At 38.2% G+C, this 25,063-nt stretch overlaps 3 protein-coding genes across 4 annotated transcripts in view; 1 reads left to right on the top strand and 2 right to left on the bottom strand.

Moving 5' to 3' along the window:
* Nucleotides 1-92: 92 nt before the first annotated feature.
* idh3a (isocitrate dehydrogenase (NAD(+)) 3 catalytic subunit alpha) lies at nucleotides 93-14,659 on the bottom strand. 2 transcript variants are annotated; one of them, XM_079859269.1, is made up of 12 exons: nucleotides 14,036-14,104; nucleotides 13,860-13,919; nucleotides 10,348-10,410; nucleotides 9,031-9,114; nucleotides 7,536-7,650; nucleotides 7,266-7,453; nucleotides 3,980-4,113; nucleotides 3,717-3,819; nucleotides 945-1,009; nucleotides 768-852; nucleotides 523-675; nucleotides 93-422 (listed from the first exon to the last, which is right to left on the bottom strand). In XM_079859269.1, exons 1-12 carry the CDS (start codon nucleotides 14,087-14,089, stop codon nucleotides 339-341), a joined length of 1,188 nt encoding a protein of 395 aa, XP_079715395.1. In that variant the 5' UTR covers nucleotides 14,090-14,104; the 3' UTR covers nucleotides 93-338. The 2 variants fall into 2 exon arrangements, with proteins under 2 accessions (XP_079715395.1, XP_079715396.1); XM_079859270.1 differs by lacking the exons at nucleotides 13,860-13,919; nucleotides 14,036-14,104 and adding an exon at nucleotides 14,530-14,659.
* cib2 (calcium and integrin binding family member 2) overlaps nucleotides 13,820-25,063 on the top strand; it is a 37,985-nt gene continuing 26,741 nt past the window's right edge. Inside the window, exon 1 of the mRNA XM_079859273.1 lies at nucleotides 13,820-13,927. The gene's annotated coding sequence lies outside the window, so the exon portion shown is untranslated. The remainder of the gene's footprint in view (nucleotides 13,928-25,063) is intronic.
* On the bottom strand, nucleotides 16,076-23,920 carry lrrc61 (leucine rich repeat containing 61). The gene is made up of 9 exons (XM_079859271.1): nucleotides 23,542-23,920; nucleotides 22,659-22,754; nucleotides 22,431-22,577; nucleotides 21,690-21,750; nucleotides 21,521-21,606; nucleotides 21,375-21,440; nucleotides 21,210-21,278; nucleotides 19,143-19,268; nucleotides 16,076-19,021 (listed from the first exon to the last, which is right to left on the bottom strand). The coding sequence occupies exons 1-9, from the start codon at nucleotides 23,567-23,569 to the stop codon at nucleotides 18,915-18,917; spliced, it is 786 nt and encodes a 261-aa protein (XP_079715397.1). The 5' UTR covers nucleotides 23,570-23,920; the 3' UTR covers nucleotides 16,076-18,914.

Here is a 25,063-nt window from a genome sequence, read left to right on the forward strand (position 1 = left end):
TAAAGACAAAAAAAGTATGTATTTCAGCCCCTTATACTTAGACAAGATTATTCCTGTCATGTGACAAAGGCAATATTAAACCAGAGAAAATGTCCAGTCAATAAATACGGTTTATCTTAGATTATGTAGTTCCTTTTTGACAGATTAAAACAGCTCACAAATACAGTCACCGTAGAACAAGAATTTAAGACAGTGCTTTGCGGTTCTGGAGAAACAAAAATGCAGACACTTAGTAGAATTGTGCGCAGATATCAGAATGATACGAAGATTAATTTCATGTTTTTTTTGACTGTCAGTTCTTTAGGCGTGAGATCCAAACATAGACATTTAGAAAAGCCTCATTCCATGTCCTTCACTCTTCGGCAGATGTCATCGGTGAACTCTGAGCACTTAGAGTTTCCGCCAAGGTCTTTGGTCAGAAGCTGGAATATATAAAAACAGGTCACAGATGTAAGTATCAAGATCTGTCTTGATGGTGGAAATTCATATTCATGCCCAAAGATCACTAATAATTGATCCTACCTTTTTGTCCCGTATGGTGTCGTAGCAGGAGGTCTCAATCTTTTTAGCGTAACCGTGCAGTCCCATGTGACGCAGCATCATGACGGCACTCAGCAAAAGGGCGGTAGGGTTTGCCAGATCTTTGCCTGCGATATCAGGGGCAGTTCCGTGTACCTAACACACACAAACAAAACAATAATTATTATAAATGGAATGATACTAATTGATCACTCCATTGTAAAGCTATTGCAGCATCCAACACATACCGATTCAAATATGGCAACACCATTGGCTCCGATGTTCCCGCTGGGAGTGACTCCAAGGCCTCCAATCAATCCAGCACACAGATCACTGAAAGACAAATCAAAGGCTGGTGAGAGTTGCAGTCTAAAGATAATCATATCACGTTTAATATTATTATATGATGCTTTATGCCGACTCACCTCAAGATGTCGCCATATAGATTAGGCATTACCAGCACATCAAACTGAGAGGGATCTTGCACCATCTAGTGAACAATCACAATGCAAAGATCTTAATGATTTGATGAAAATAAAGTGACTACTGGGCAGTGTTGTGTGCAATGTATAACCAAGTAATTAATGACTGTAATTTAATTACTTTTCCCTTCTGTAATATAATTAGTTACTTCTGATGTAATAGCATTAAATACTTTATAAACTATAGAACAATTCTATATAAAACAATAGTGTATTTAGCACTAAAATTTAACATCTAATGTTAAAATGTATGTTTTTAAGGTAACCTTCTCCCTTTTAATACTTTGGTCAAGTCAAGAATAATTTATGTAATTTTATATTTATTTAAAAGAATTAAAAAGAGCAGTTTCATGTCTATCCTTGTACTGTTCATCTGGTTGATTTGGGATTTAGAAAGTAATGAGTAATAAGCAATGCAATACTTTTTTAGAGAGAGTAATTAGTACAGTAATCTAATTACACTGTCGAAGATGTAATTAGTAGCTAGTAATTATTAAATTTTTTAGAGTAACTGATCCAACACTGCTTCTGGGTCAATACACTGAGTGCTTAAAGGTGCAGCATGTAAGATTGACAGCGAGAGAACGACAGGGACGAGCCAATTGACAATGGACAGCAATGAGCCTTACACTGTTTTATGAGTTGATTTATGATATCGCATTTTAATATGCTACCGTTCATAGAGATTTTTAGATGGGTGCTGAGACTTTTTAGGTCGGGTAGAATCTGCGATCTCTGACCCAGTTTGTTCGCTGGCTTCCATGGCTGTAATATGCTTCCGCCAACTGGCAAACTGTGGTGGTGAAATACTATTGGGTAAATTGGCAACGTGCGGAATGGCAAAGACCAAAACAAAAACAGACATTCCGACACGGAACGCACATTTCAAATTAGAATAACTGGCTGTAGCAGTTTTTTTTTTCTCTCAGAAAAACGAGTATGTGAACTCAGCATGTTTCCTAAAGAACTGCAAACATATGGTATTTTTATGCTTTAGTACAGTCAAAAACTTACAGCACCTTAAACATTCCCATTTTAATATTAGATGAAAAACTTAAACTTGAAAAACTTAAATTGAATGAAATTAGAAATGTTGCCTTAGCAACTTGCCATACAGGGATGCAAACAGCGCACTTTTTGGCGCCTCCCGCTTTTTTCACGTCAGTTTGGGTGACAAATTCATCTGAAGCCTATTTCATAGCTTAATGTGAGGGACAGAAGTCTATTTACATCATTAAAGTTTACGAAAACTCGTTTTCCCTCCTCTGCGGCTGTCAATCATTCTCCATTCAGTATTCAAACAGCGCGCGCGCCTCGTCCGGTTACAGCAGCATACAAGCACGGTAAACCTCTCTCCAATATGATATTCACATTATAATGCTTGATCTGTAGAGAAAAGGCTGTGGATTTGCATAAAATGACTTTATTTTGTTGGAGTTTGTTGCTGTTTTTAAACGACTCGCTACCGTGTGCCTGTTAGATCACACATCACAAGGACTAAATCGGCATCAAAAGCACAATAACTGGAATTTAAAACTGTGAAGAAACAAATGATCAATAAACTGTTGGACAGATAGACACTAGGATTTGTGCGCTCGACATTTCTTCGCTTTGTGCCGTGAACTTTTAAATGCGCACTTGTGCAGCGCTGCACACTGTGACTCCATGTTGCTTTGAGCACATCATTCTGCGCCCGCGATGCGCATACGCGCTTTGTGCGCTCTGTTTTGAAGCGTTTCATATTTTCATAGTTTTGCGCACTGAAAGATTATTAAAAGCCTATATTTTTGTATACCTAGCCTGCACAATACATTTAAAATAAGCATAATTTAATTGTATGTTATTTCTGTGTAGTGTAGTGTAGTGTAGGCTATATAAATATACACACTTCTGAATTCTTGACATTCATATATACATATAAAATTGTGAAATGTATGATTGCCTGATTGAATTTTATAAGTTCTAATAAGTTCTATAGAATTCTAATAGTAATTTGTTTTTATTAACATGTTTAGATTTGATCAAATTACTGTGCAGATTTTTTCAAGAATTACTTTTTGCTGCTGATTTATACACTCACTAAGTTTAATAAAAATACATAATAATACATTTATGTAATATTTAAAGGTGTTAACTGTAATCTTACACTGCAAAATGATCACTTACAAAGGATTAAATTCATCAACATTATGTAAGTATCTGGATATTTACCGCGGGGCGAAGGCTTCGATAACCTCTCTCTTTTTTGACCATACATGTGTTTGCATCCCTGGTCATATGTTAACTATGAATAATGTAAAATGCAAGAAGTGATCAGGTCTAAACAGGCCCAAAGTTTTGTCAATGTTTTTTTGTTTCGGTCATCGCTGTTGTAATGTATTGGGAACCCAGAATGTGTATCCATCGACAGAATATACATTAGCAGAACTTTGTCTGTCTGTTTTATGCATTGTTATTTTCAATAAACCATATTATAGATGCGTCGTCAGATTTAAGATGAACTGCGGTGCAAGTGCGTGCCGAACGGTATGGTTCGATTTTATTTTACTGAGAACCATTACACTAAATAATGGTAAATAAATAAATAAACAAATAAAATAAAAAATTAATAATAATAATAATAATATATATATTAAAAGAAGCACATCAAAAGCATTTCACAGTTGCAAGATGAGTAGAAGAGGCCTAATGAAAGAAGTTGTCTTGTATACATACATTGAGACAGACTGTATCCAGATACATCTCTGTGAATTTCACATCCTTGAAATTCTCAGCAACCTCTCTGCACTTCCGCAGAAACAGACCGTCAGACATTCGCCTAGAAGACATCACTGAATTCAGCATCTCTATATATTAAAATTATTTGACATCCAATAAGACATTTGTTACCAGTAAAAAAAACTTCTGTTATATAATAATTTGTCATAGCTACAAATTTACTGTGTGATTTGTGACATTTCTAGTCCGGTGAAACTCACATGATGTTGGCTTTGTGAACAGCCGTGACGCTGGCTCTCTGGTTATTTCTGGCGTACTCAAACGCATACTCTGCGATGCGTCTGCTGGCATCCTCTGTGATCAGTTTAATACTCTGCACAACTCCATCCACAATCTGATTCAGGTGAAAATAGAGCACATTTAATATTGTGGTAACCACAACTGATTTTGTTCAAACCACTTTATCTTGACAAAACCCAGTTTAGGTTTCAAAAAACAGTCAGGTTAGTTCATAAAAAGGGGCAAGATATGATGACTGCTAAAACTATTGGTGTACTGCTATACAAAGATTTAAAGCTAGGGTAGGTAATCCTGTTCAGAAAAAAAAACATTCCAAATTTGTTTAAACTGTCTTTATATACCAATACATAATTAAAATGTAAGTACTCTGAAAAAGAAAGTATAAAAATCGAGTGTCTGTAGACCTCTCACGACTGTTGTAAACACAGGTCATTATTTCCATTCACTCCACCCCCTCCCTTCTGGGCTCCTTCCAAAGCCACGCCCCCAAAACACATGAACGCGCGACGCCAAACGCTCAGGCTCAGCTGAAGACGCATTTATTATTTACCTGAGACGAGCGGAGAGGAAGGAGCGCAGTGCATGCAGTGACATCATGTCAGAATCACATGTAATAAAATACCTAACTTTATCCCTATGAATATAAACAAATATGATGGCTTTTAGTACTCACTATCAAGCTAGCATATCGATACTGGTAAAGTTTAAAATATATTTTGTTTGATTCGGTAACGAGCTATATTTAGGCTATAGGTAACGAGCTATATTTATAAGGCAAAGCTAGGTTGCATTGATACACGTTTTTCCATTACCATCAGTTAAACTGTGATGAAGGTGAATTTCGTGTAAGAGTCATAACATATATGGTGTTTTACATGTAAGAGTTTCCATGATGAAAACATTGTTGACTCTGATGAGGACTAACGTTACACTCCGGTGACAAGTACCGCATCGTCGGTTCGAGGACAGGTCCACTCCGGGGTCGGGGACAAAGCAGAGGAGGTCGTTCAAGAGTGCGGGCAGGGTCCGAGGAAGTAGTTTAGCAAAGTAGCAAAGCTGGCATTGGTACTTTTTGCTGCATTTTCTCAGCCATTGTGCCGCAAACTCCTGCTTACTCGGTGTAGTGAGCTGAATATTTCCGGGAACGGTGACATGTGATGATGAGTGCACGCAGGGCTGTGCACGCAGTGGTGCTCGGGCACGAGACATGAAGGCATCTGATTGGTTCTTTACATTCGCACCGAATGGCAGTGATTGGTCAGAGTTTTTACTGTCCTGCAGCTGCTACAGAGGTCAGATTTTTTCCATTCCTTTTTCTGAACACATAATGTATTGACTACTATCAGAATGGAAGGACCATTTCACCCAGTATAAAAAAAAATGTTTCTGAACAGGATTACCTACCCTACCTTTAAGTTTTGCACAACAAGTTTCATTCAATAGACTTGATCTATAAGGCAACTCAAGGTTTTATGTACACAACCAAATCATATACATTGCCATTCAAAGGTTTAGGGGTTTTGAGAAAATTCAAGAAATGTTATTTTTAAATACGTGACGCTTGGGATCATTCAGTGATATTTTTGCGTCTTCTTTTAAAAAGCTTGATGCCTCTCGCTATTCACTGCCATTATATGGACGAGTGCCAGCGGGACATTATTATAATTTTTTTTTAATTCTCCTTTTGTGGCCCATAAAAGAAAGAAGGGCATATGGCATTAGAACAATACCAGGGTGAGTAACCAATGACTTAAGATGACTTAATTTTCATTTTAGGGTGAACTTTCCCTTTAATATTTTGGTGTAAACCATGATACATTTATTTAATGACCAGAAAGTTCAATTATTAAAGTATTTACCGTCACTTTTGATCAATTTAATTTGAATTCATCCTTACAAAATAAATCTATTTATTTCATCCAAAAGAAAAATTGTACTGACCCCAAACTCTTGAATGGTAGTGTACATGTTTAAACTTTGAATGATGTGAACAGACAAAGGGAAGATCAAATGAATGGAATGTGACGACCTGAAGGTCATTTCACGTAACGCTTTGACACACTATGGAGTGGGACCAGAGACAACAGATTTATAACAACCATGTGGCACCTACCTAAAGAATAAACGGCACTGAAATATGAGCTTTGCCCACTGAATTCCCGCTAGCACTGCGCGAAAAACTGGTTAAGATAGCATTAGATGACAATAGCATGACCTTTGACATTTGTGAAGGGTGCCAATCATGACCTCAAAGGTCAAATGTCATCCTATTGTTGTATACTAGGCCTAAAGAACTAAAGGGGTATAAATGTATATATAGTTGCAGGAAAAAGTACATGAACCCCATATCCTGATGTCAACCTGACTGAAATGCTTTGGCATGACCTTAAGACAGCGATTCACACCAAATATCAGGAATACTGCTAAACTGAATCAGTTTAGTAATGATGAATGGTCCAAAATAAAAAATGCACTGCGTTCAAATATGCCTAATTCCATACTTTATAGTAGGCAAAAAAAAACAACTAAAAGTTCAACTAAAAAGTATGTGAGCCAACTAGTATGCCCGAATTCAAAGTATTCACAAAACAGTAGGCGAAAAATAGACAGAACGAATGTCTCCATTCCACTACTCTGCTTTTTCATTGTTTTTCCAAGTAAACATTCACTAGATGGACGTGTTTGACCACTGTGCTCACATCTTTTGCGCAAAAAAAAAAAAAAAAACATCTCTAGACCTTTGCGGGTTTTTTTTCATTCGACTGATCTGAGTCTCAAAAAACCTGTTATGTGTGAACCAGTCCTAACTACGTCTAGATCCTGAAGTGTGCATTCAATGGACACTTTACTATCCCATGAGGCCACAGGAGAGGATTTGTGGATGGCAGTGAAGCGATGCAATTGACACCGTAGGTCACATGACAGTGACTACATGACGGATGTGGTACATCTGAATTTCTTTTATACTATATAGAACGTACTTTAACGGTCACAAAGCAAGTACCTACTATATAGTATGCAAATTCGGACACAGATAATGTCTATTGGAGTGACTTAATTGGAAATCAGATTTGGATCTGACCTTTTAAATAATACATAAATCCACGTAAAATATCCAAGTATTCACATACTTTTTCCTGCAACTGCAGATCTCTGTAGCAGAAATCAAAAGAATAAGAACAACTAGCTCTGGTTTGATTGAGTTAGATTAAATAGTTTGAAATACAGATGGGCGCACATACATACCACGTGTTCAATCCCACTGTACTCTCCTTCTGTGTTTTCTCTGATGGTGACCAGATCCACATCGGTGTAAGGCGTCTTATAGCCCTCGATGGACACACAAGGACGCACATTGGCATACAGGTCGAAGGTCTTCCTTAGCAGCAGGTTCATGGACGGGTGTCCGGCAGCAATTGGCGTTTTCAGGGGGCCTGAAATATAATCGAAATTGACAGTGTGAGTTTCGTTAACACTGTAATGGTTCGACTGATGTGAGAGAGTCGACAAGTTTACCTTTTAACCCAATTTTGTTTTTGTCCATCGACTCTTTAGCCTCAGAAGGGATCATCCATTTGCCTCCAGGACCTTGGATGGCGGTGACGTTTCTCTCTTCCCACTGAATAGGGGCCTGATTGAGAAAAAAGGTGACAATGTAGCTTTAAAGTTGGCATGAAACTAAGATTGCGAAAGTATTTTCTTCCCTATTGTGACATATCCGAGTGAAAAGGCTTCTCGAAAAAGAGAATTAGATTTTGTCCATCAGGAATTGATTGGATGGTTCTGGTTTGCTATTGGTCGATCTCATGTGAGTGACAGGTTGTCCTGCCCTCAGACACACTCTGTCAGTTTAAATCTAGACTAAAAGCACATCTCTTTAACCTGGCATACATATTATCAATTTCTATGATTCAAATTAGTTAAATGATTGTTAGTCTGCATAAACTAGGTCAGCCGGAACCGGGAATACTTCCTATAACACCCGATGTACTTAAGAAGAATGGCATCTATGCCAATATTACTCTCTCTGTTTATCCCGAGGTTACCGTAGTCAGCCGGATCCGGGCCGTATCCGGGCCGTATCCAGATCAGATTATGGACCTGCGCCTAGACTCGACCACAACGCAGCCCTGAAGTGTCAGCAGAGATTGTGTCAACTAGACTCTCCCCTGTGAAGGCCTCATCGATACGGCAGCCAGTGGCACAGATCCTCAACAAACCCGTCTCCATATCGGCATTATGAATCTGATCTTCAACCAGATGGAACTGGATAAATATTCTGAATGTTCCGATCCAATCTGACTTCTGACCTGTAATGCTGCCTGAATCATAATCATACACTGTTCGTTCGTTGGCCAGAGGAGAACTGGCCCCTCGACTGAGCCTTGGTTTCTCCCAAGGTTTTTTCTTCATTCTGTCACCTGATGGAGTTTTGGGTTCATTGCCACTGTCGCCTCTGGCTTGCTTAGTTGGGGACACTTAACATTCAACAATATTATTGATCTGCCTGCATTGACACCATTGTATGAGAACTGAACTGAGCTGGACGATGACACTATTTTATTCAAGAGCTGCTTTACAGCCAAAACAAACTTTGTTGCATTATTTCCCTGTTATCACTGTACAGTCTGTATTGTAAAAAGCGCTATATAAATAAAGGTGACTTGACTTGACTAGATGTCACAAGAGGGAGGGGAAGTTATTTTTGTTAAAGATTACAAGGGCACACAAATTAAAAAGATAATGATGTGCATGGATAAATCATTTAAAATAAATCCTACAATATTCCATTAAAAACAAAACAAGAATTTTCCATTTTGAATTCAAGGTGACTTTAAATACAACTGCACTATTCAAGTTGTGGGCAAATATTTACACAAATGTGCTGAATTCTCTTCTAAGACTGAAAGCAGTGCACAAAAGGGGTTAAGAGTATAATAGTCGCCCAATGCACTTGTTGCAACTTGCAGCCTAAGCTGAATTCCCGAAGAGTAAAACAACAGATCCGTACCTTTGCTGCTTCAAATATCTTCATTACTGCAGTGGAGATCTCCGGACCGATTCCATCTCCAGGAATTAACGTTACAGTTTGAATCTGTCAAAATAAAGCACAAAAATAAATAAATAAAATAATCGGAAATTGGAAAATTATTCACAAGTATCACAATCTGGCATTATTTTTCTGAGGCTTCTACATATATTTGAGGATTTCACTACAAAAGTGCTAAAGTTCATCAAGTTTGCTTGATAACTAATGTCTCCAGAACAACTTTTAATAACTCAAATTATTTTGCAGCATATGTTTTGAATACGGTTGCTAGTGCCAAAAAGCCAACGCCTTTTGTGTGTAACTTGCACAACTACATATTTTCTGCAGGCTGCAAAATTAATATTTGATGATTCATGCTTACCCCAAAGCTGAGCATTAAGCTTTTCCAAGTACTTGCCTTTTGGATATGTAAATGACCATTTACCATCCCTTTTATTATATTGATGATTATTTAGAACATTTTACTATTTCTACACTTAAGGTCACTATATAATTGACTCTAAATTTCTGATATCAAATTCCATTTTCCTAATAGCTTTAACATATTAAAACTTATTTAAAAAAACTGGTTTGGGGCAAATGATGTACTTAAATTACATTAAGTTTTGAAATTCTGTTAAAGAAAAGTGAACATGTACATTATACCAACCAAACTGGGCCACAAACTACATTCATATGCATCATTCCCAGCTAAGAAAAAGATGTTCTAAGAATGTTTTGCTAACGTTCCAATTAAGTTATATAAAAGTTATTTCTGAATATAAAAACGTCCAGTTTTTAGAAAATGTCTTTTTTTTTCTTGGTTCTGTGAACGTTAGAGAAACATTTCAGTATCATTCTTCAAACATTATTGAAATGTTACTTTTAAATGTTCTCCTAACATTCTGAAATACGTAGTAGTAAACCGTTTCAGAAAAAAACTCCATGGACGATGTTATGAATGACGTTTGCCTGAGAACATTATAAAAGACTAGATAACTTTGACAGAATATTCTATTAGCGTTACTTGAAGAACATTTGATTTCCATAATATTTTTTTCTCTCCATAATATGAAAGTCAATGATGCCCCACAACTGTTTGATTACCCATATTCTTCAAAATATCTTTCTTTATGTTCAGCAGAATCAAAAATTCATACAGGTATGGAACAACTTGAGGGTGAGTAAAAGATGCTAGAATTTTCATTTTTGGGATTACCATGGTACATATAGTTGAGTTAATTTGTAACTGTGTCATCACAAATTATGGTACAGCAGTGAGAGTTAAATTCAACTTACCCCTCTAGAGAAGGTTCTGGGCTGTGGGGTCTGAGTCTTTATGGCTCCTATTACACGGGACACCTGCAGAGGCGATTTCAAAGGTACAAACAGATCAATAACACTGGAAGATCAATCAAGCTGACCCAACCCAATACACAAAGCCCAAACATTCTACTGGCCATGCGATTTTAAAAAGCGCTGCGTTTAATGCGACTGCCACTATGGCTGATGTTCACTGCCGAACACAGTAGCTTAAGCAGTTAATTAGACTGAGCCAGACTTAATCTAATCCCATTAACTCTGCATGCAAACTTTAAGTGTTTTGTTGAACAGAAAATGCAGCAAGTCCAATTAAGGCGACAAGCATGTAGAAGGTGAATTACACCAGGGACCATCCTGAAGCCAAAAGATTAAACCAATGCAAATCTTTGCCAATTATCTACGTGATTAGGTGTTAGTTATTACTCATCCCTGGTGTAAAATGAGGGGTGTAGTTTCACAAATCTGCATGGTCAACATTTCAAGTATGAACATTCAGTTTAAATCAGCCTAAAACATTAACGCTACTGATCACTGATGATCATCAAACACAAATGACAAGTATTTTTTTTAAAGCAAACCCCTCAAAAAAAGACAGCATATCTGATGGGGACATTACTAGGAATTAGGGGCCAAGCCCCGAAGGGGCTATGGCACCTATTGTATCTGTTAGTTTTCTTATTATTATTATTATTATTATTCTTCTTCCTCCTCTTGAAGTCTATGGCAGCCCTATGAACCATACATAGGAAAATGATGAAATTTGGCACACTTGTAGTGATGGTAATGAAAAGTAATTGTAGCAATTTTTGAGTCTCTAGGTCCAACTCTATAGCGCCACCAGCAGTTCAAAAATTCAACATTGAAATGGTTATAACTTTTGAACCCTTTGATCTAGAAAAATGAAACTTAGTACACCTGATTCATCTCATCATGCTGATTAGAACCAATATCTTACATTAAGACTCCGCCCATTACAGTAGTGGCCATTTTGAAAAGTACAGTATGCAGTTTTTTTGCTACTCCTCCTTCAAAATTGGTCTAATTTTGTCCAAACATGTACTCAAATGATCTTCGGACTGAGCCGCATAAAAGTACTGTCCCCGATTTTTTTTATTCTTCTCTGATCAAAAGTTATGACGTCGCAAACTTAACGAGGTCGACCCAAAATTGGTTCAGAAGCTATAGCTCGGCCAAACTTTGATCAATCGAAACGAAAATTGGTACACTTCATCGGAAGCATGATCTGAGGTTCCATGCCAAAGTTGGGAACAGCGCCACCTACGGGTCATGAGATATGGAAAATGCATATTTTGGCCAATAACTTATGAACAGTTTGTCAGAAAATTATAAACTTGGTGTCTATCGATTCCTTGGGTCATGACAAATCCGTAGATATCGATTTTGCCATGATGGGATGTACCACGTGTCCGCCATTTTGAATGATGTCATAATTTGCAATATCTTTTAAACTATTTGAAATTTCTTCACCAAATTTGGTATGGATCATCATTAGCATGGCCCGAAGGTACCTGAGAAATTTGATCACAGCGCCACCTAGTGTTCCAGAGATATCATTGTTTTTTGAAAAAACGCTTATAACTTTTGCTAACATTGCTTGAAATTTGATTTCGTTATGTCAATATATTCCTTGGCTTATGCCGATTTCAACGATATCTCATATGTTATTTATCAACAATGTGACTGGCCGCCATATTGGAGTGAATGTAAAACAGTTTTTTCGCTACTCCTCCTTCAAAATTGGTCTAATTTTGTCCAAACATGTACTCAAATGATCTTCGGACTGAGCCGCATAAAAGTACTGTCCCCGATTTTTTTGCTATACTGGAAAAAAAAAGTTATGATGTCGCAAACTTAATGAGGTCAACCCATAATTGGTTCAGAGGCTGTAACTTGTGAACAGTTTGTCACAAAATCATAAAATTGGTGTCTATCGATTCCTTGCGTCATGTCGAATCTGAGGATATCTATTTTGCCAGCATTGGATGTACCACATCATAAGCTATATTAGCATTAAGTTAGCTTAGCATGCTAATCTCGTTAACATGATTTTGTGTGCTCATTCACACACTGAAGCCTCTCCTCTGCAGCTTTGTAAAACATGTCCTCTGGGTGGCGCAAGTGGTTCAACCATGCGTCATGAATCCCGAACCATTGTGGTCGTGGGTTCGAGACCAGTGTGGGGCGACTTTGAAATTGTGTATAAAATAATAATTTAAATTCCTTCCGGCTCTGCACTGCTGTTGGTGCTTAAATGCTAGCTGTGCTGCTGTAATTGATGTGCTTACTGTGCTTGATGTACATTAAATTTCTGATGTTTTGCTCTTCTGGCTCCGCATTGCGCTACAGCGGCTGTTGCTTGCTCTGCCTTGCAGGGCTTGGCCCCGTATTGCTGCTTGCAGCTATATTTGTTGTTGTTTTTTTTGTTTTTTTGAGAAAGCAGTGTACTGTGAGAGAGCGATGCCATAAAACGGTGAACCAAAAGGTATTTGGACATTTCCCGCAAAAAAATATCAAAATGATTTTTAATTCAGAAAGGCACTCAAAAATGAATGAATGTCATTTAATTTGGAGGGACAGAAATCTCTCAGATTTTATTAAAAATATCTTCATTTGTGTTTCGAAGATGAGGAAAACATGAGGGTGAGTAATTGAATTTTGACCTATAATTGGAGTTTTTGGTTGAACTACCCCCCTTACAAAATACAAATATTGCTCATAATAAAACAATATATAGAGATTCAAAATTAAGACAATAGTAGGCTAAGTTATTGCTACCCTAGGTGCCTTCTTACCAGGCTTCTTTCCCTTGTAAGAAAAGTAGTTAGTTTTGAGAAACGTTAGTAAGTATTCTTTTTTTTCTTTAAGATGCCAGAATGTGTTTCATATTTTGCAATAACACTCATACATTTTAAATATGTGGCTTAAGTTTGAACACATTTAGAGCCATCTGTGGAAATAATGATTCATTATATGATGATTTATAGAGCTAATGTCTCCCACCATATGCACAGCTATTTTATATTTCATCCTTTATTAGTAATATGAATCTAAACTACATTAGAAGCCATAATTGTATGCTAAACACCAGTCTTTCTGAAGGACACTAACGGTTCTTCCGCATGCTTGTCATGTCCTTATCATCACTTACATCCATGATTGTATGTTCTAGATTCTAGAAGAACTATAACATTAAGTTAATAAGGGAAACTCATAAATTAAGTCGTGACATTCAGCTCTTGTTACTGCATTCATGAAGCCAACATGTCGAGGTGACCTTCATCCACCAGCTGGTGGTTGGTTAGTTAGTTGGCGTTAATGGATCTCCTCCTCAGCTAAGCTCATTTATAAACTATCTCACCGTGACTATTTTAATGTCCACGTCGGATTTGCCATCTTTAATGACTATAATAACCCACTGCAAGCTAACGGGTTAAAGCTAACTGACTGAACTGAGATGCGCGTCTTACTTCCGGAGTCCCGCTCGCGTCACTTATCCGCACGCCGAATCTCTCGAGAAGTTTTAGGAGCTGAAAAGGCAAGAATGTCGTTTTAAATTACCACAACCTGACCTTGCTGCCTTACTAACTGAGATTATTTACTCTTTGGGCTATTAAACACAATAATGTGTGGATGGGGGGATGACTGCAGTGGTGTTGAACATCTGTGGCGTTTGACTCGGGCGTGATTCAAAACGCATGGTCTTATTCTCTTAACTTCTCTTACACTCATCACTCATATGTGTTAAACGACTAGTATATGAGTTGACTGGGAGCTGTTAAATGTGTTAAACATGTAAGTGCATGCAGTGGCGTAGGTTTGATTTTGAAATTGGTAGGGACGGGGACATCAATATAAATATATTTTAAGTTTTGATCGAAATTATTGCTAAGGATATATCAGTGTCACTGGATATTGGTAGGGACACGTCCCTAGCGTCCCTACTAAATTCTACGCCCCTGAGTGCATGTGTGAAGGGCATGCAGTACAGGGCCGCTGTGGCATCTCTAATGCAACGCAACGTTGTTTTTTTTCAGCGTACGGTAAGTATATACTTGCATGCATAGTACACAGTCATATCAGGCATAACAGCACACGGATTGCTATAATCTGAGGTTTGGCACATAATAGAGTCCTTACCGTTGACCTCCATGCGTTTCCAGCCATCCTGTGCTAATCGTGATCTTGCGACTACTACTAACTCAATGCAGCTATCCGGTGTCTCATCCTCCGCTGTGAGTATCTCGGGTTGCCAGATTTTACCTAGACTAGTGTGCTTTACCTTGCGGCAGGGTTTTTCAATCTTTTAGATGCCACGGACCGCAAAATATGACATCATCCTGGTGCGAGAGCCTTAATTTGTAGCAATATATTTTCATGCATAAATAGGCTACCAAATTATTTGTATTTTATTTATTTTATATTATTTTATTAAGTTAGGCTATATTATTATGTTTTTCTACTCATCATGCATTGTTTTTTTTTAGTTTTTTTTAATGAATTTCATTTTTTCATTTGTGAGTTTAATCATATTTTTATTATTTATTTATTTGTATTTTTTTTTATACAAAAATTACACTTTGTTTCTCTAAACACATTTATATTTGTGGATCTCTACCTTAATTGCGGCCTCTTGGTTTGAAAACCCCAGTTTATATATATATATATATATATATATATATATATATATATATATATATATAGACCAAAAATACTTGCAATAAAAAAAGTAGCATCACAAAATCTTTCATATTTTTAGAGTAAGCTATACTTTATGAATTTTGATATTATTTCACAAATGTTCCCAACAATTACAGGGGAGAAATGCGAAATTTTGGGAAATGGGGATTTAGATAATTACCTGGCAACCATATGTTCAGGCCCGCTGATCTGCATGTAGCTGTAAAGATGAGAACTCTCAGCATGAACGTACATGCTTTTGTTGCACTCCCCCTACTGCACTGGATGTCACTGTACATTTTTTCCCCCTTTTTCTTTTTTTTGCAACGTAACTTTTCTCCCCTCATGATCAAAACGATTTTTTTTAGTGAGTGAGTAACCTTTAGGATAGAAAAGAATTCATAAGGTAGGCAACTTTTACGTCTAGTGCCTGTATGTATTGACTAGACCGATGCATGTATAGACCACAAGATGGAGATGTTTTCTTGAATGTGTTCACAACGACATTTTATACCTTATTTGTGCAAAATAAAAGGTATAGTTCAATCAAAAATGAAAGTTCTGGGATCATTCAGGTCATTCTGCCGTTTGTATCCCATGGAAGACAGAACGACTTTGTTTGGAACAACATGTGTGGGTGAGTAAATTATGATAGAATGTTTGTTTTTGAGTAAACATTCACTTTAACCATTTAACCATTTAAATACTCGGACTAAAATGCACGTTTAAGCTGTCTAAACTGAAAGCATCGTTTTATTTCAAGATGCACAACAGGTTTTTGTTTTGTTTTTTTGTGTTTTTTTTAAGGCACATTTATAAAAGCTACTTAATGTCCTATTTTAATGATTTCCTACTCCTGGCTTAATCAAAGACTGTAGATAATTTTTCATATTTCAAAAATAAACTTATACTTTGGCTTACTCTAAGCCCTGTCTGTGAAATCAGTCTTTTTACTAGTCAGCTTATTTACATTACTTGTAAGATGAATAAACATAGACACAGGGATATCTGGCATGAAAGTACCATACTTTATCCAACAAAATGTAAATGCAAAGATGCAAAGCTGATCATATGTCAAACAATTTAGATGTATTTTAAAACAAAAAGCTGCTTGAGCAAAGAAAAAGAAATACCATATGAAAACAAGCAATGTACAAAACATTTTCCACATTAGGCATAGAATAAAAAGGCAAAAAGCATTCTCTAAAAATTGTAAACAAGAAGAGCAACATGGGAAAGCATCAGAAGTGGTTAATAAACAATACTAATGGTACACAATAAGTGCATTACCATTAGGAATATACAAATAGCAGCATTTTAAGCATAATTTAAAGCATAATGTTAAATACAGCATTGTTTTAGGAGTGCAAAGAGGAATTGTCTTGATTCTGAACATCCTGAGACAGTGATCAAATTGGATTAGGGGTAACTACAGCAGTATCAGTCTCTCTAAACCAGTGGATCTCAACCTTTTGACTTCAAGACCCCCTATTGTCCCCAACGATACTTGAAGGCCCTCATCACTCACAATGTAATTAAATATAGTGCTTTAGAGCTTAACATAACTAGAAAGATGTACATTGATGAGCCAATACATTATGACCAGTCACAAGTGAAGCAAATATCATTGATCATCTCTTAACAAGGCCACAAATCAAGTTCTAGCTAGATTAGATGGTAAGCAAACAAGGCGGAAGTACCCGTTTTTTGGCGTGTTCACACCGCAGGAACTAGGAGCAATTTTAGTTCTAGGAACTCCTTTTGGAGGAACTAATTTAGCTCCTACTTCAGAGTAGGGTCTAAACCAGCACTATAGGAACTACCAGTGACATTAGTGTATGCTGATTGGCCAAACGCACGCAGAACACCAGCACCCGCCATTTTTTAAAAAGCTGTGTAAACACACAGATTATAGCCTATATATTTTCTCCAGAAACTAACTCTACGAACATGGAAAACAGTGATAGATGGACCTCTTAAACTTTACGCTAAGGAGAAAAATCCAATGCAACTTTGAGGAGACCAAGCGAAGCATGATTATGTATTTCTGCTCAGCTAGTAACACTGGACATAAACCACACAGCATACGCTAATGCCTTTTCATATACTGTCTACTTTCTGTATAACAGTTCTATCTAATATCGTATTAGACAGGACTGTTAGACAGATCTTAAACTAATGAACACGGAGAATGCGAGCACTGTGTGCTCAGGCTGTGGGTGGCGTTCTCAGCGCTGTCAAAATAAAGGTCAGCCGCACTGTCAAAATAAGTCACAACAACACGCGTGGCTTACGTCACTTCAGAGTTCCTACTGGCGGTGCTAATGCAACCAGGAAAATGTTCCTAAGGGAACCATTAGTTCTCGGGGAAACCACCCTGGTGGCTAGTTCCTAGAGCTAAGTTCCTAGAACTACCCGGTGCGAAAGCGAAAGTGGCTCTCGTGGTACTTTGATGTCATACACCGATCGGTCTGTGCAGGAATAATGACCAGAGTGACTTTGACAAGGGCCAAATTGTTATGGCAAGGTGACTGGGTCAGATTATCTCTGAAACGGCAAGGCTTGTGGGTTGATCCCAGTCAGCAGTGGAGAGAATTTACCAACAGTGATCTGAGGAGGGACAAACCACAAACCGGTGACAGGGTGTTGGTCACCCAAGGCTAATTGATGCACAAGGACAACGAAGGCTATCCCGTCTGGTCTGAGCCAACAGAAGGTCTACTGTGGCACAAGTCACACAAAATGTTAATGATGGTTATGGGAGGAATGTGTCACAACACACAATGCATCTCATCCTGCTGCGTATGGGGCTGCATAGCCACAGACCAATCAGAGTGCCTGTGATGACCTCATCCACCGTCAAAAGCACCTACAATGGGCACGCGAGCGTCGTAACTGGACCTTGAAGCAATGGAAGAAGGCTGCCTGGTCCAATGAGTCCTGTTTTCTTTTACATCACGTGGACAGCCATGTACATGTGTGCCGTTTACTTGGGGAAGTGAAGGCACCAGGATGCACAATAAGTGGGACGGCAATAAGTCAGTGGAGGAAATGTGATGCTCTGGGCAATGTTCTGCTGGGAATCCCTAGGTCCAGCCATTCATGTGGACATAAATTTGACACATGCCACCTACTTAAACATTGTTGCAGACCAGGTACACCCCTTCAGCCTCTTCCAGCAGGATGATGCACCCTGTCACACTGCACACATTGTTTGGAATGGTTTGAGGAACATGATGAAGAGTTCAAGGTGTTGCCCTGGCCTCCAAATTCCCCTGATGTCAATCCAATTCAGCATCTGTGGAATCTGCTGAACCAACAATTTCCAAAATCCAAAATCCACGGCGTCTCCACCTCGCAACCTACATGACTTGAAGGATCTTGATCCTGGTCTTGGTGCCAGATACCACAGGACACCTTCAGGGGTCTTGTGAAATCCATACCTCGTGGGTCGGTGCTGTTTTGGCAGCAGGTGGAGGACCAACAACATATTAGACAGATGGTCATGTTTTGGCTCATCTGTGTATCTTCGATATAAAAATAACCAAATACAAAGACATATCTTTTGTTGTTGTTTTAGCTTATTTTCAAGTCATCTGAGCCCCCCTTAGAAGTTCTTTGCAGCACCCTGGTTGAGAACCACTGCTTTAAATGGTGGTAAATCAGAAAGAACTCAAGTGTAGTTACAAAAAACTAAACCCTCACACTGCAGGCAACACGGAGCATTTTGGATTTCTGGCACCGGTGATGCATCAAGCTTATGGACATTTAAAAATACATAGAAAAAGCTGTGGAAAACAGATGCATTCTTATGGAAACATAATTAGATGGAGAAATTCCCAGATTCAAACGGCATACTGCTTTGGTTGGTTCTTGAGGCTGAAGGTCCGTTCGTTTTGTGAGATCACATGTGCTGCTCGACTATTCAGGAGCCTGCATTCATGAAGAACATCTGTTGAGATGGTTACCGAAAGCATATTAAATCAATGCTTTGGAAGTGTGACTGCTGATGGTGTGTTTAAAGAATGTTTTAGAAAATTATTATGATTAATGTACATGAGTTTAGCCCATACCACTGAACTGTTTATAAGCTTCATCAACAATGGCATTATTTGATCTCTTTATCTCCCAAAAACCATCATCCACCCAAGGTTTGGTCTCTGGCATCTCAGGCAGTTGGCCATTTTTATACATGCCTGCTACAAATAAAAGAGAAAATAATAATTATAGAACATTTAGATATGTAGGCAGAGTCTCATAAATGCAGAGAAAAATCATTATTTTTAAAAGTAATGAAGTAAAATTTTATTCAGTAATATATTAAGAAAAAGAAAAATGCTTGGGGTCTGTAAGAACAGAAATAAACTCTTTTAAATGAAACAAAAGATTCTCCTCCAGGGGAAGGAGTGGTGCGATCACCACCTCCAGTTTCAGAGAAGATTCCTCCATCTCTGGGTTGTCCATCTCAAGGCCGCTTTGATGGACATTGGGGGGTTTAGCAGCGGGACAGGCTGCGTCGCCTTCCTGCTGTGGGCTCAACGTTGCAACCGGGATATTGTTTTTGGCAGTGCCGGAGCAGGAGGACCCCTCGATGACAAGCAGACTGGGGTCCAGTCCTCGGCGGCCAGGTGGTGGTGGTATCACACCAGGGCAAGATGTGTCTGATGGCCTCTGTCTGCTTTTGGACTGCCGGACAATGTCCTCTACAGTCTCGCCGAAGAAGCCATCTTGCGGGGGGCGCTGAGAAAGCGCACTTTATCGGCATCCCACATCTCTGCAAGGTTCAGCCAGAGATGGCATTCCTGGACCACCAAGGTGGACATTGTCTGGCCGAGGACCCGCGCCGTGACGGTCGCTGTGCACATTTCCTGCATCAGCCCCAGTTCAGAACTACCCTCATGCACTTATTTGAGTGCTTTGGCCTGATGTACTTGCAGGATGGCCATTGCATGCAGGGTGGAGGTGGCCTGTCCAGCGGCACTGTGAGCCTTAGCATCCAGGGGTGACGTCAGCTTACAGGCCTTGGACGGGAGCCGCAGACGGTTCCTCCAGTTGGCGGCACTTTACGGGCACAAGTGCATCGGAATTGCAGGCTCCACCTGTGGAATCTCCACGTACCCCGCACTCTCACCATCGAGGGTAGTGAGAGTGGAGGAGGCCATGAAAGTATGATCATGATGTCCCAGAGTGTTAACCACTGTGGCCCTGTGCAGTGCAGAGGAACCGGGCTGGGTAACAGCAGATCGCAGTGTTGCCATGGTCATAGTCTCACAATGACGGCATGAACCATCCAAGAGCGCCATCCCAGCATGCTTGCGCCCTAGACATGAGACAGCGATCATGGCCATTAGTCGAGGCCAGGAAATTACCGCATCCAGGAATACACGGACGGAAAGCCATCTTTAAAAAGACGCTTGCTCGCTCTTTTAGGGACATCTGCTCGTTTACAACAAAGCACCCAGGGGGGAATCGCTGCACTTAACTGTGCACTCAGTAACTGGCGAAAGACAGCTGAATGTGCCATCGATTCTTCCAGCAATCTACTCTTTATAATGCTCTTTTAGCTATGGCGACTGGAAGAGTGATCGCTGTTTGCAACCACTTAGCTACGAAGCAAAAATCGAATGTATGGATGCATCTTATATACCCGTATGTACAGGGGAGTGGCTAGGCATGCAAATTCCACTCGCCAATTTCATTTCGTCCATTTTTCTAAAACTCAGAGGTGATCTGGGGCTCCCAAGTGAGACCCCATTTATCAGTCGACATAACGTCAAATGTGACTGACAGAAAGGGAACAGCATTTGAAATGGAAATCTTTTGTAATATTCTAAATGTCTTTACTGTCTCTTTAGTTAAATTTAATGCATCCTTGCTAAATATAAGTTTTAATTTATTTGGGGGAAAAAATCGTACTTACCCCAAACTTTTGAATGGTATATTTTTAGGGCTGTCAAATTAACTTGCACTAATTAATCAAATATGTTTGACCCCAAAAAATGTTATATCGTTTCAATTTTTCTGTTGTGTTAACTAAGCATATTATCATATTATACACAAAACTGCACAGTACAAAATGAAACACAAGTGCATCACAAGTGACAGTTTTTCTATTAAAATCTTTAAATTCCAACAAGTACCTTTAATGGTATCATCAATGTCTTTGCATAGTTGATATAAGTCACTTCCACGTCCCACCACCCTTTCACCTTAAATAACACATTAAAAGAGAACATGATAACTTGCTAGACTGAGTACAACATTTTCTGAAAAGAGTGTTTAGCTAAATAAAATGAAAAACTCACCATCCAACACTTTCAAGTTTGAGAATATTTCTAGAATAATAGCCCGGTATGATGAACTCTTGCAGACTGTAGCAAAATAAATAAGAATGAAGAAATGTTTTGAGTGCTAACAAGATTTATTAAATTAAAGCCAGAAACCTGCTTACCTGGATTGGTGTAATTATAGGTGTTGTCCTTCAGTCTGATGCTCTCCAGCTTTCTTAAAGACTTGAGTGCATGAACATTATCAACACTGTAGGTGCAAATCAATTTGTATCATATAGAAAGGTGGATAGGAGAGCAGATAAATATGAGTAGCTAAAAAAGATGGCTTACCTCGGTATCACATTACCAGCAACATTCAAACTCTGTAAACTTTCACAGCTGGAAAGGGGTTCTGAGAAGAGACATGATCAACTCTAAAAGTCAGATATAATAGCACTGATTTTTGTATACAGTGTAATCAGATTAAAGGGTCTATATAAAATACATTTCACCTATTAATCGCTTTTTTATTGCCAATGTGTGAACAGCTTGTAACGAAACATAATAAACGAGACCTTCCCAGACTTCCTAGGTTGTCGTAGGCTGACTTTTATGTAAAGAACTCTAAATGTTTTTGCCAGGAAAATCATTAGAAATGAATGCCAAGAAATCAATTGAAATGAATGATTACAATGTAAAGGATAATGCTGAAAGAGCTAAAAGAAAATGGATTAATTCAAACTAGTGTCTCACATAGCCAGATCTATTTAGTCTATAGTCTCAAATATACTTTATAATTAAACTATCACAATAGTGTATTTAATTACCTCATCTGTCGACATGATGAATTGCAGAGCTAGTGCAAACATATCCACATCGCTATGATCAGAGGCTTTCCTAACTGTCATTTTTGTTGTGTGTTTATTTTTTATTGAGAGGAAAGCGTGCTGCACATATTTACATATTCATCTAAACATCGCTCTTATTAGCATAAATTGCTGGCTGCAGTTCATTTAACAGCCACCGATTTTGCTAATAACAAGGCTTTCTGAATTCTACTGATAGCTTCTTTAAGGTTGAAATAATCATTACCTAAATTTGAGATTCTATTAGCTGACAAGTTAAGAACGAGAAGTCTTCGTAGAGGTGAAAGAGGCCCCAGATTTGTGATGTTATTTCCAGAGAGGTCCAGCCTCTCCAGGTTTACACACTCTCCTATACATCCAAGATCATAAATTCCTGCCAAAAAACAAAAGCAAGATTGTGTTTATGTGCGACTGTGAGAATGTATTCAGCAAAGACACTACAATGTTGTCTTACCTAAATTCCTCAGTTTAAGAAACAAGATGGACTCCAAATCGAACTCCCCAGTGCGGGATTTCAGGAGCACGGTGGTGATCTTTGCACATTCTGTATCTGGAATATAAGAAGAAAATGTCCGAACAGTATTAAAGCTCTTTGTGGTGGGTTCAGTATTTTCTGTGGGGAGATTATAAATATGGCTCTACATGATTCAAAAGATTCATGGTGATTACAGTTTTAATCTCCTTTTATGTGTCGCTTTTCTTTAACTCTCAAAGACTGGATTACAGCCGCAGCTCCCTCTGGGTTTAATGCAAATATTATTTTTTCATGCTGACATATACACACACAAAAGCACATAACAAAATAATTAGGCCTAAATTGAAAATGAAAACGGGAAATATGAAAAATAAAGCTAATTCAAAATATTAATAAAAACAAGTACAGCCTATAAATAACACTAAAACAACACTTGGGATGTTTATGGGATTGGTTTCCTGTAATCCGGTACTCTAAAAAGGTGCAGAATCATAGAAATATAACAATAATCTCACTTAACCTAACTGAATTGACTTAAATACACTAAAAGTTGGTAACCAACAGTTGGTTTAATTAACAGAGGCGAAGCATGTGTTTAATGAACCCTAATTCAGTGCACATACGGAGCAACAAGCGAGTAATTCCCTCAAGGAGACGCCATGCTGTTTTACTGAAATTATAATGCAAGGCTGCATTCATTATGCTGCCAGACCAATGAAATATCCCGCAAAATATATCCAATAAAAATACATGTAATTTTAGTCCCAGATGTACCTTTGTGAATCAGCACCACAGTGTGTGGACAGCTACTGCGGCTAGCACGCGCTAAGGTTTAAAACACCGTTTATAATTAGCTACTCACCATTGTCCTTTTCCCTCTTAGAGTCCATGGTCGCTGAGGTTCATGCAGTCACTCGCAGATTACAGCATGGGATGGATGTTTTGGTAATAAATGCTGGTGGGCATTTACAGTGTGCAGTGCGCACGGGCAGATCTGAGCAGGTGTGACTGTTAGCTCTCTCCGGCTAGCCTGAGCCTCACTGTAATGTCTGCCCTATATAGCGATGATTTTAATGCGGGGATTGTTTGCCCCCCTGCTTTACGGCTCCGATGTTTTTCTTCATTTCAAACGCTCTCTTGGTTTAATTAACGCGCGGGATGAATTATTTATTTATAGTTCACACCAGCCGGAAGTTGCCCTTTCAGCGTTTTTGTGTGCTTACAATGGTTACTAGGATATTGTCATGGAAACTGGGAATGGAATGTAACTTAGACATTTTCTATTATGTAAAGTTTGTTATAATGGAATAAGTATAAAGAAACATTTGCCCAAAATTTTTTAGCGAAACCTTTTGTTGATAGTTTTTATAAATGACACTGTTTGTTTTGAACCACGAGTTACTTGGTGCTTTTCTTTAAAGACCACACAAGTTTCCACGAAGAATTTTTAACATTCATGGAATCTTTCCATTGCACAAACGGTTCGGAAAAAAAGGTTATTTAGCCCTATTAAAGGGTGTTCACCCAAAAATGAAACGTTTGTCATCGCTTACTCACCAACCCTGTATGAGTTTCTTTCTTTTGTTGAACACAAAAGATATTTTGAAGAATGTTGGTAACCAGACAGTTGATGGACCCCATTGACTTCCGTAGTAGGAAAGAAAAATACTATGGAAGTCAATGGGTGCCATCAACTGTTTGGTTACCAACATTTTTCAAAATATATTTTGTGTTCAACAGAAGAAAGAAACTCATACAGGGTTGGAACAACTTGAGGGTGAGTAAATTATGACAAAAGTTTAATTTGTGCGTGAACTATGCCTTTAAAATGTTTTTCACACTAAGAAAACAAATGGTTATTTTAATGACTATTCACTGAAAGGTTCTTTGGATGAACAAAAATGGCTCTTCTATGGCAGTGTGATTGTTTAGAATATTTTAGTTATATTTTGTGTGTGTTAAGATTTGTTTTGTTTTTATTAGTAGGCTACGGTACATATAGAGATAAATTCAGGTTGATTAGGACACTTTTTGCTATTGAGATGACTGGGATGACTACATTGAGATGACTACATTTATTACTAGGCTAAATAAAACGTGTATAATATAATATAATATAATATAATATAATATGTGACCCTAGACCACAAAATCAGTCATAAGTAGCACGGGTATATTTGTGGCAATAGCCAACAAAACATTGAATGGGTCAAAATGATCAAATTTTCTTTTATGCCAAAAATCATTAGGATATTAAGTAAAGATCATGATCCATGAAGATATTTTGAAGATTTCTTACCTTAAATATATCAAACATTTATTTTTGTGAGTGGATGCAGCACAACCGCGAACATAAATGGACAACTTTTAAAGGCGATTTTCTC

This window comes from Squalius cephalus (assembly GCF_949319135.1).
Source record: "Squalius cephalus genome assembly, chromosome: 23".
Classification (NCBI taxonomy): domain Eukaryota; kingdom Metazoa; phylum Chordata; class Actinopteri; order Cypriniformes; family Leuciscidae; genus Squalius; species Squalius cephalus.

Coding starts and splice junctions, on each gene's coding strand:
- idh3a (XM_079859269.1), bottom strand. CDS start 14,089: ATGCGTTTTGAATCACGCCCGAGTCAAACGCCACAGATGTTCAACACC. Junction 3,820..3,979: donor GTTCACAAAGCCAACATCAT/GTGAGTTTCACC, acceptor GATGTCTTCTAG/GCGAATGTCTGACGGTCTGT. Junction 676..767: donor GTGTTGCCATATTTGAATCG/GTATGTGTTGGA, acceptor TGTGTGTGTTAG/GTACACGGAACTGCCCCTGA.
- lrrc61 (XM_079859271.1), bottom strand. CDS start 23,569: ATGGACTCTAAGAGGGAAAAGGACAATG. Junction 21,751..22,430: donor TAATAGAATCTCAAATTTAG/GTAATGATTATT, acceptor GTCTCTTCTCAG/AACCCCTTTCCAGCTGTGAA. Junction 21,607..21,689: donor GCTGGTAATGTGATACCGAG/GTAAGCCATCTT, acceptor TTGCACCTACAG/TGTTGATAATGTTCATGCAC.